Raw genomic sequence first — 12,015 nt, forward strand, 5'->3', positions numbered from 1 at the left:
TATATATATATATAAAGTTCTTGAAAAATCAAAATATATTTTGATGACATTTAAATTTAATTGTGTCGATTAATATATTAATAGATGTTATAAAAGAATACATAAAGCTATTTTACTTTGATGTTATTTTTCGATGTATGTGATTCCATTTTTTTCCTATTGATCTTTTTGAAAAATAATTTTAAATTAAATTAAATTTAAAAATTCTTTATCTTTCTAGTGATATTTGTATCGCAAATTTTTTTCGCGAAGTTTAATTTGTTTAATTTGTTTATTCAAATTAAATATATTGGATAAATATATTAATAAATTAATTAATTATATGCAAAATATGATTAACCGTGTATATAAATCGGGGCGAGCTATAAATATACCTAAACTTGATCAATTTGCGTTTCATTTACTCAGAATCAAATAACACGAATATCAATAACGCTCGATGTTTTCTTTACAAAACATCGGTACTTTTTATCTTATTGGTATCGCAATGATAAATTAAAGCGAAACAATGCAGATAACTGAGAAATATATATATTTTAAATATGTATTTTCAAAGTAAATGAATATGTGTCTGTGTGTTGTGGGAAATGTTCATGACACATCGAAATGTATCGCATGCAAGATATATTGGATGATTTAAAATGTCAAAATATCCGATTATATATTTTCAGCTTACTGATATATATTTTCTTGTGCACAGATACCTTCTCCGCAGTTATCGACACTCACTAAAAATATCGATGTCCCAGTTTCAATTTATAAAAGCGTCTCTAATCGGTTTATCTATATGTTCGTATCTCGCAGAGAAACACGAACGCAAATTTGTTGTTTTTATTTTCCATGCTGTATTTGCAATGATAATGGACACATTGACACTTGATAATCCCAAGATTGAATGCACTTAAATTTAAATTAAAGATAAATCACCCCGAAAAATCTTGGAACAAAATTGATATTTTAAAATGCTTTGCCAACTTTTTGTGCGTACTTTTTAACTGCGTCTAAAAGTATTCTCAGAATTTTCAGTCGAAAAATATGAAAAGATATTTAAATAAATTCACATATCATTTGAGAGGTTAATTCTCTGTCTATGGAAACATCGGGAAACGCAGCTGGCCCCAACGTCAGTGGCCGCGCTTAATTTAATTCGGCGACACGTGCATGTCTTCGTCGGCGCCTATAAACGGGCACTTGCGATACAGATCACTTCCGGGTGCCTTCTAACCCGTTTAGAGTTCTTTCTCTGTCTCTCTTTCTGGCACCTCGTGACCTCTTCGCGAGCAGCATGACAGCGAGTCATCATCAACACGCGTCATCGTGACTACACGCCATGTCAATGTGACTCACGATGATATATGTATACCTCGCAAATGTACGAAAATAATTTCGAAAAAGCAATTGATTGTCTGGTTTGAAAATTTCTAAGATTTGTTTCATTTTGATTCAATATTAAAATTAAGAAAATTAATTACATCTGATAGCTAAGGTACATTATATTTAATACAAGCAATTAAATAATTAACAGAGACACCGTGTATATTGCGTATGCTGGTTTGTCGAAAAATTCGAAGAAACGATTTCGCATGCGTTATTATCATAAACCGCAGAATATTATTGCAGAAATGTTCTTTAATGCACGCACGATCACATCTTTATTAAAAACTTAAGAATCCCCGGTGTATATCGCGTAATTATCACTATGTAAGTGTACATCGTCGCTACATTCATAAAAAAATGATACTTGTTTACGTCGATACGTCAAAAAAATTATACTTATTTACGTCACGTCATGCGCGATAACCGACACAGCCACTCTATATGACTCATAAATGCACATAATAATCGAGATCGAAAATATTTGAGTATTTACCGTGAAATTCTTAAATAACGTAAGAATATTTATAACGAGAGAAAAATTAATGATACAATTTTTGAGTAATTTAAAAAATAGCATTATCATGATCAATAATTATAAATTTAAATGATAACATTATAATATATATATAGTAATAACATGATTAAAAAAAAAATCGATTTACTTAAATAGATAATTGTAAGATTAATCAAGTACATATCTATTATGTATCCATGGAAGAATAAATAATTTTTTTAGTTTTTCCACATTCTCTCCTCGCCTGCTTCAATAATCGGCATGTATTAGCGCGTCATATTCAACGATTAGAATCTTAACTTTCGCTACGCTAATGAAAACGATTCGGTACGAAAATCAAACGCTCGTCAATTTGCTACAATGAGTGGTAAATGCAAAGTGTACAGTGGTTATATAATAATATAATATATTCATGGAAATGTATACAACTTCCTATATATATTCGTATATTATCCGTAGATAATTCTATTTTAACATCGTAAAATAAATTATCACTCGTATTTATCCATATATATTTTATCTATATATATATGTGACAAAATAAACTTTAAAAGAATTTTTTATTTGAAGTAAAAATCAATAGATAAATACGAATGATGCTTTATTCTAAAATGTTAAAATAGAATTATCTTATACATATATATATATATATGAAAGAGAGAAGTACGAAGAAAATATAGATAAGGACAGATAAAAAAATTTTAATAGAACAGTATCCCTTCGTTTTTAAGTAACTATTTTCTCGATATTGAATTTAATTAAATAAATTCTTGGTAATGTAATCTAATATCCTCAGAAGAAAAGTCGTTTTCCAATATGAGAGAAAAGGATGTTTATCAAACACACACTTTTTCTCTCACACTTAGAATCTTTACCGAATGCTTTACATAAAGGTTTTCGTGGAAACATTTATCCGAGTAGAAAAATATGCATCGGTCAATGCCAAAGCAGCCGTTATTCGTACATCAGTCTAATAATTCTGTTTGTTCCAGCGGACGAGGCGAACAGCAACTGACTCACGCACTCGCGACTCACCGCGCAACCTAGATCCGATTTTATCTCCGTGCTATAACGCGCCGTGCATCGTGTCATTACGTGGCTTGAGAAAAACAACGTGTCCCCGTGCGCCGTTATATCGTAAGTATATCCTTGGGCATTTGTAGAAAATTATTATCTTCCCGCTCTTTTATGAATGAATCGTCCGCTTTCGTAAAGCGACGTAAGGAGAAAGCGCGCGAAACTACTTACTTGCCGAATCGCGATTTCATCAACGCCCGGAGGGTCACGAGCAGGATCGGCTTTAGACATATAAAGACCCCGATCGACGGTTCTTGACTCTTTCATTTTCTTATCCCATATCTTGACCGCGTTTATTGTAAAAAATTTGATTAATTTCATACGGAAATTTATCAAATTGACAATTTGGAGGATAATGAGAGAGAAGTATAATGGCCATGCTTACAAGTATTTACATCGGTGAGATTGCATTATCTTTTTTCCGTATTGAATTTTCTTGATAGCACCTAAATAAACGCACATATCTCGATTAGCCTCGAAGTCCGAGAAAAGTTAAGAACGCATAATAAATGCACGCCTCATGATGTCAACGGGGTCGTCATTTGCGTGCGAATCACATGCGTGTGCATTCATTGCGCATATACCCGGGCTCTTTCCGCATAATTAATATTACGGAATGGAAGGTAACGTCACGAATCGAAAACTTTATCGAGACTCTACATGCCCGAGCTCCGGATTGTGTCGCAGTTATAGGCTGCGAGAGAGGAGTGAAGCAACGCGAAGTGTAGCAATCGGAACATACTCAGAGATATATGAGATAAATGGAAAGACTTAACGACGTAATTGAAAGTGTAAACTGCGCAAAACCAACATCGGCCGTAATTCGAAAGCGATATATTCGGCCGATGTAAATCGAATTTCTAGTCGTGTAATCAAAACGCCGCATTCTCGTGTAAATACGCGTACAAGATGACAAAATTAGAATAATAATTCCCGATTGCGTGAGCTTTAAACTATACGTTACTCGCGCGAAACCTATTTGCTTGAAACTAGGTATCGCGCGTCTCAGAAAATTAACTTACAAGTTAATAAGTATATTATCTAAACTCACGTTGCGCAGCGTCGTAAACGACCTCGAAAAGGATGAATCGATTAATTCTAACAAAAGTGTTGAATTACGATATGTTTTCCCAAGCGGATCACATTCGTTCGATATTAGTTTCGATCGACTGGAATCGTGACAATGACTATCACGGGCAAGGTCAAGCGATAGGAACGAACGGAGGCGGATCTCGAAGAGAAGAGAGCGGTCGATGATAAAAATGAAGGCACGGGCGTCGCTATTTTCGATAAAATAGCGGGTTCGCATTCCTCCGGGTTTGCTTCATGTGCGTATTTCGTGTTTTCGCAATTCCTCGCTATATAATCGCGCGAGCGCAATTATCGCGTCGGTCATAACTTCGAAAATCGATTCTCATGTTATCGTTCGAGCGCCTCGCATAAACTTAGCGATAAACCGTGGAAATGGGAATAAACAGACTATAAAAGGCTTGTTTAAATTATTTAATACCGGCAGAATCTTTTAGTTAATTTATTTAATAAATTTGAAGAAATTGTAACCAAAAAAAAAAAAAATCGACTTTTTTTCAAGCAGAAAAAGGGCATTGATTGTGCATGAGTTTATTTCAAACGAATTACTGAATAGAAAGACTTTCTCTAACATATATATTTTATTATGTATAATATGCAAAACTACCGGATGCAAGATTATTCGAAAAATTTTGTGTGCGAGAAAAAAAAGCGATAATCTTTCAGTTAACCCTGGGAAGTAGGCGCGTGTAGATGGATAAGACTCCGCTCTCGCGAGCACGTTTTTAATCGCCGCGCTTTTATAGCGCGCGTGTGACCGTACGGTGGATAATAAATGCGACGTACAATGATAAATGGCGTATAACACACCACGATTTGTCTAGATATACGCACACATCGGAGAGTTTGTACAATCGCTTATTCGCTATCCCGACGATGCGAGAAACAAAATAATTCATTGTACGATCTGCTCGTGTATATCAAAACTCGACGCGAGAACTCACACTTTTCATTCAGATTATTTCTACAACGATCATTTTGACGCGTTGGATCTATACGGATTCGAAATAACCTTGGATGAAAATTAAAACATCTCGTCCGTATGTATACGCAAGTTTTGCCGAAACGATAATCGCATGCCTGTCGCTCGCTATTTATTCACGCCGAATTTATCGAACGACAATATTAGCACAAGTTGATTCAATCCGTCTTCGACAAGCGTTTTCAATGCATTTCGCATCCGTTGTATCGCCTGTATGTACGTCACATCAGTTCTGCTCGACGATAAACACGAATCGAGCAATAAGTGTGAATCAAATAATGATTGACGTCGCTCGTAATGTTTTGTCGGGGATAGAATTGTAGCTAAGAAGACAAACAAATATATATTGTTATAAAATAATATATAAAATAATTAAGAATGTCCAAAAAATAATATCCAAATTTGTCAGTTCTGATTTTTTCAGCTGTGGAGTAGATAAAGTTGACTACGACATTGAACGGAATTCGATAATCAACAACAAAAGTGCTACAGTAGATAAGGATGTATTGATCGAGAACAAATATTGAATAGATTTAAAAATTATCGAATAGAGTCTCGAGAATAGTTTGAAATAGAAGAGCGCAGCTCTCTCTCTCTCTCTCTCTATCTCTCTCTCTCTATCTCTCTCTAGAAGTCAAGCTGGTATGAGAACTATTCGCCGCGTATTGTCGACAACTAGACGACTCATTGTCGCGTTCATAAATTCTCGTTAGTCTCTGTTAACACCGTGTAATAACTCAAAGACGCTATTGCGCGGTCGAGCACGTCTAACGGAAACGTCATGTCTATCACGTCGCTTATATTCTGCAAAAAGTTCACTGACTTCCGCCGCGATTTCCCCGCATGTGAAACTTCAATTAAACCTTTCGTAACGACTCGAATCTTTATGAACTTTTTACTTTTTCAATTTTTTTTTTTTTATGTGAATCTTTTAATTAATGTATTGTTAATATTTTTAGACTTTCCATAGGTATTTATTTAAATTATTCTTAAATATAAATCGATTTAAAAATGTATTTTTGTTTAGAATCATGATTTGTTCAAAGATTTCACGGCGATAGTTTATTCGATAGTTTCGCTGAAACCGTTTAATTTTTTCAATATCCGAATGGGCGATCATCATTACTTTTATATGAATTAGACGAGTCACGCATTCTTATTTATGATGAGAGAGAGACAGTGCCTTAACAATTCCGCAAAGTGCGCCAAATGCTTTATCCACAGCTCTTGGCACGTCATCTCAGTAGGATTGACGATACAAGAGTCGCGCCGACATAAATATAGCACGGACTCAATCTTCTCTGTTTTATTGTCCGTGTCGCCGTTTTCTTAATGATAATTTTTAAATAAAACTGTTACGATATTAATTTGCAAATATAATTACATATTACTCTAAACATTTTGTAAAATTCAAGACAGATGATATGAATTTATTTAAGATATATATAATAATAAGCGACGTCTTTAAAGTCTTAATGTGCCGAACGTAATAGTCAATTTCCTAGCTAAACGAATAGATAAACATTATATCGAAATAATAACCACAAGTTTTAAAAGCGCCCGGCAATTAACTTCTTGTGCGATAAGCAGCTTTAATTACAGTTTGCTGCGTACGAACAGTTGAAAATTCCTCAACGCTCGGTTATACGTGACAAAGTTTAACCAGACGAGATAGCGGATGATAACCCGATTTCTCAGACATCGTTATCGATATCGATTTATGGACGAAACTAAACAATCGTAATGACAATTTTTCTGATTGTAACACGTGCTGTGGAAGCCACCGGCGCTTCACGAGCAGCTAATGGAAGATATACATATACCGGTAACTTACTCTTCATCGGGAGACGGAAAATGAGTCTCAAGAAACGCCCTTGCGCCTCTTGAAGCACAGCTGCAACGTAGATCGGCGACGCTCTCTCATGCGCGAATTAAAGTCGTTGCATCCCACTCGCGCCGATGGCTCGCCGATTACGTGTCTGGTTGTTTATATCCCAGAGAGACTTCGTCGTCGTGTGCTCGCTACCGTGAATGTGAATACGAAAAAAGCCCGTGGCGCGGCATTAAAAATCCGCGGGCAAGGCCGCGTTTTTGCATTGATCAGGTATGAGATCGCATGGCGCTCACTCGCGAATCTACATCCGCTGGACCTGAACCTCGAGCATGAATACACAAGTCTACCGTCCGTTTTGCGTTTTATTCAAGTCCCGACTTGTTCAAGTTCCACGCGATTGCGATTCTTTTCACTGTAATAAACGTGAAGATTACACAATTGTGCTATATACGCAATGTCACTTTTGCACTGATTTTCACGTTATTCTCCTCTAACGAGATCGTTTTATTTTTCTTGTCTTTGTTTCCTTTTTATGTCTTCGTTTCACTGCGTTCAAAGCTCAATTTTTTTATCGCTCGCTTCAAGAAATACGATATCACTCGGCTGACAATGAGCACAAGATCTGTTGTTCTCCGGACAGATCCTAATTCGCGAGAGAAAAATCACGGTGGACGGACATACGAGAATAATAAATCCCAACGTTCACTCGGCGCGGCGGTTGGCGCGGCACTGACAATTGCGTATCGGTCAAAGAGAGGCGCCGCCACCGCGGCGTGCGATGAGCCGGGCTCGCGCAATCGCGTGATCTACGCGCGCGCTGCGCGTCCACTCCTCGCCTCCCTTTGTACCGCCGCCATCGCCGCCGCCAGAATTAGACAAAAGAACGGAACTTTGGTTCCCTGAAAGAATCGCGTACGCACGCTAAATTAATGCGTAAAATTTTGTCGCACGTTGCATGTCTATGCAAGAGGTCGATACGAATACAGTTCACGCGTGTATCTGCGTGTAAATGCAATACACATATCATACACGTAGATATAATACATATATCGCAGATGCTGCGATAGTTTTACAAAAGATTACTCGACGTGTATACAACATCGTGTTCTATAGATTGAGTAAATCATCTCTCATTTATGGTTTTTTTTTGGCGAGTTTGTAATCGATTTTCCTTTAGCGATAACGAGAGAAAAATTAACATTGTCGCGAGTATGCATTGATCGAATTTTTTTCAGTATTAAAGGCTTTGAAAAAAAGTACGTCATCTTGTGTAGAGATAATAATATGATGTTATTCTGTTTGAAAAAAATGTTTCTTATCAGGATGGTACGTAGTACGTGTAACTCAATTAATTGATATAAAATTATAATCGTCGGTTATTTTAACAATAAGAAAGTTATTCATTCAGAACCCGCTTATCATTGTATTATGTAATGCAATGTATTTTTAACATAAACTCTTTACGAATCGTTTCGTTTTCTGACTTTATATTCTGTTGACATTTTAATTTTTTACATAGATCGTTTTTCTAGATTTGCGACGAAGACGATGCATATTTTATCAGTACGCTGATTTCACAATCGCAATCTATTCAAATTGCTGGAATATATTTGTCTGAGTTCGAACCAGTATCCAGAGCGAGATTAAACAACATATCGTGAATTACTTAAACTAATTTATTTGACCGATATTCGCGCACATAGTGTGTACTTATATCGAGATTTATCTTTACGAAGTATTTGTGCCGCTCACACGTACGGTAAACATCTGTCTATTTGCCACGATTCTCGTGTCGCGACATTAAAGTAGGATTGGAATCATTAACGCATTTAGCCTTTTAATCTAAATTAATCTTTGCGACTATGTTAGGATATTATCGCGCAATAAAACGTTAACCTTGATGACAATAGCGATCCTACGATAGGCTACACCCTGCATACCTCTACACTAAATGAAAACGTTAGCTCTTCGAGGTCGCCGCCATCGCTATTAAATAATACAAACCGTTGTGGACGCAATACACCTATTATTATTTCACATATGTAATATCGGCTCATTACAAATTACAAATACGCGTTTCCATGAACTCATTTTATTATAATCTACTTTGTTTAACTATTAATCGTAGACATTATTGAAGCTGGCATTTTCATCTTTTTTATAAATACGAGATAACGTTAAATCGTTTCGACAAAGTAATAAGTCATTATTACTTTAAAATGCAAAATATGCGCTTATTAATAGAAGCCCTAGGAAAAATTTTGCGATCACGACAAAACGATAGGGTCAAAAGCTTTCATAAGTCATTCGCTAGCGATAAGAATTCTGTGGCGATAATGAAGCAAATGTTTGAAAATTACATGTATACATCGCAACTTTTAGTAGCGCAAGCCGTTCCTGTGGAGAGTTTGAGATATAATAGTAGACCTCGAAGATTGTGTTTATCGCTGAATTTTTACAGACCAATATCGCCACCGATGCATGGCGTCAATGAAAGAAATCTCAAACAGAAAAATTTAATCATTCTTTTATTCATATCTGCATTACTAAAAGTTACATTGATAATCGTTGCATAACATAACGTACGATATGTCATCTGATAGGATTTGAAATATTACATATATATATATGTTTGCATATCAGAAATAAGAATTTCAAATTATACTGGCTTATTAATATTTGCATTAATTCATTTTAATGTTGTCGCAAGAGCAATTTTTAGATTATATGACGTATATTTAATGTGTACAAAGCACAATATTTTTCAGAAATATTCTTATTGCATCTTACACGGTGCATTTCAGCAAATGAAATATATTAAAAGTTTATTTGCAGTTGATTGTTGACACATATATAAGGGAAGGAGTACAAGGTTTTTAATTGGCTCTGTATATAATGCATATATACACGTGTCTCTATACAAATATAATACATTAAATAATAAAATATTCTATTTGCTACAATATGTATAAAAAAAATATTTCCAAACCTTATATTTAAAAACATTTCTTTGTTTGAGATTATGTGCTTTCTTTTAATTAAATTATATGGGTGATATTGATTGGAGCTTTTCCGCTGCAAGTATGCGACGTGTATAAGAATTGTATTAAGATTAATAAGTACGTGGTGATGCTACCCACTATCTACAAGCAAAATTATAAGATAAACGATATACTTTCATTATTAATATTTAACGAATTATATATAATATATAACGCCAAATGATCGATTACTCACTGCAGTGAGAAGTGTCGCGTCCACATTGAGACCCTTCGCAGAGAATGCATTTTCTCGATGCAGTATTTGCAAAGAAAACAGCTGTAACTGCAATGCCAAATCGTGCAATACTTAAATAAAGGTTTTGAAAACGTTATTAAAAATGCATAAAAAATTTAAACATAATAAAATTACATTTGTGTACTTGTTTTCATGAGAATTAAATTATATAAATTAAATTATATATATTTGAAAGAGAGAATGTAAAAAATTATATATATTTGAAAAAAAAAATTAAATTATATATATTACAAATTAAATTATGTATATTTTGTGTGCTACCTCGTCTTTGATCTGCTTATCGCTGGTATTGATAAGCACTTCGTGAACGGTAGTGCCAATTTCCAGAGCCTGGTCCTTGCCGGTCTCGCAAGCCCACACTATCAACGCTAATTTCATAGAGTAATACAGGATGGACGTGATGTAGTACGAATACCAGAACTGTTTTTCCAAATTGATGAGGGCTACGCCGTTTTGTCGTTGCACTATATAAAAGTATAGGCTGAAAGTGATCTCGGCAAAGGTCATGACTATGGTAGCGAGGATCTGTAGACTGAAAATCATGTTCAACATCTGTACCGCATCGCTGACCATCAGATGCCGTTTCTTTAGAGCCTTGAGTTCCATCAGTAGGAACGGATTTCTCTGCTCGTGGTAGATCCGTCTAAGGAGATGCGGTTCATCGTTTATCACGAGTTCCCGCAGGTTTGCCAAATTTTCGTTGATCTTCTTGAAACAGGCCTTCAATACACAAACGCAATTCATATACAGCATATCCATCTGAAAGACTAGCAGAGTGTTATACAGCGCAAAGACCTTGGCAAAGATGTCAAGATAATTTGCGGAATAACAGTTCGGCGCTTGTCCGATTAGAAAGATGAAACCGAAAATGTCCTTGGCGTGGATTAGCCTAGATAACTTCTCATACGTTTCTGGGGGCAGTCTTGACGAGATATCCAACACAGTCTGGAGCAGGCGCATTCGCGGACCGCTCAGGATGTACGTGACGATTGTTATAAAAGCGCCTAACAAGTAGTAGCAGTTACCCTGAAGAGCTCCAGGTACGCCGACGAACTCGATCCTTCCGGAGATATCGATCTCATAAATCATCATCAATCCATAAACGCAGAAGACGCAGATGATAACAGTCGACAGGATGTAGCGCGGTCTAGAGGTCTCGAAGGTTGAACCGTTGATCTTATACGGAAATATTCCGAGAATCCGGCAGAAGAGAAAGCAAGGATACATCAGGGATAGAAAATCCGTCGCGTGAAACAGCCGCCATTTTTTTCGCACTTTGCCCTTGGCTCTTCCTTGAAACTTTGATGACGGATGGAACATGATCAGCGGAGTGTCATGGGAGAATAACAATCTAAATCGTAAACTAAAATAATTATTAATCACATTATTAATGCACTTTCAGCATTAATACAAGCTCAATTGCGAGTGTAGCTTCTTTTCTGAGTTTAGCTTCTGAGTTTGTCTTTTCGCGACGAATACGTAAATGGACATAGACTCTTTGTGATCTCTGTCTATATCCGGCGAGTTTAAGTTTAAAACTGCGAGGAATTCCTGTATCGCATAGTAAGACAGAAGACGTAGGGATCATTTGTTAGCCGTGAAGTAACCATGGCACTCTTCGATCGGTACTTGTCACCCCTGGGATGCAGCGCCTAAAGTAATGATGTGTAATTGCTGTGACATACGACCCATCATCTTGCGCATCTAGATCGCGCACAAGGCGAATCATCTGTATACACGAAACAGGAAGCATCGGCTGCGCAGTATCCACGTGACTCAGTAGCTCTCAAAGATCTGTTAATAACGGCCGTCTGATTTTACATTCCATATATATATATATATATA

At 36.1% G+C, this 12,015-nt stretch overlaps 3 protein-coding genes across 4 annotated transcripts in view; 1 reads left to right on the forward strand and 2 right to left on the reverse strand.

The window, feature by feature from the left end:
• LOC115242395 (receptor-type guanylate cyclase gcy-5-like) overlaps positions 1-7,624 on the reverse strand; it is a 35,133-nt gene extending 27,509 nt beyond the window's left edge. The window contains exon 1 of the mRNA XM_029818653.1: positions 6,874-7,624. The gene's annotated coding sequence lies outside the window, so the exon portion shown is untranslated. The remainder of the gene's footprint in view (positions 1-6,873) is intronic.
• LOC115242397 (structural maintenance of chromosomes protein 5) overlaps positions 2,911-12,015 on the forward strand; it is a 17,467-nt gene continuing 8,362 nt past the window's right edge. Inside the window, exon 1 of the mRNA XM_029818656.1 lies at positions 2,911-3,028. The gene's annotated coding sequence lies outside the window, so the exon portion shown is untranslated. The remainder of the gene's footprint in view (positions 3,029-12,015) is intronic.
• Positions 9,410-12,004, reverse strand: LOC115242398 (putative gustatory receptor 28a). 2 transcript variants are annotated; one of them, XM_029818660.1, is made up of 4 exons: positions 11,078-11,191; positions 10,432-10,890; positions 10,111-10,197; positions 9,410-10,016 (listed from the first exon to the last, which is right to left on the reverse strand). In XM_029818660.1, exons 2-4 carry the CDS (start codon positions 10,774-10,776, stop codon positions 9,912-9,914), a joined length of 537 nt encoding a protein of 178 aa, XP_029674520.1. In that variant the 5' UTR covers positions 10,777-10,890; positions 11,078-11,191; the 3' UTR covers positions 9,410-9,911. The 2 variants fall into 2 exon arrangements, with proteins under 2 accessions (XP_029674520.1, XP_029674518.1); XM_029818658.1 differs by having other exon boundaries at positions 10,432-12,004.

Source organism: Formica exsecta, unplaced genomic scaffold (genome assembly GCF_003651465.1).
Source record: "Formica exsecta isolate Colony F162 unplaced genomic scaffold, ASM365146v1 scaffold591, whole genome shotgun sequence".
NCBI lineage: Eukaryota > Metazoa > Arthropoda > Insecta > Hymenoptera > Formicidae > Formica > Formica exsecta.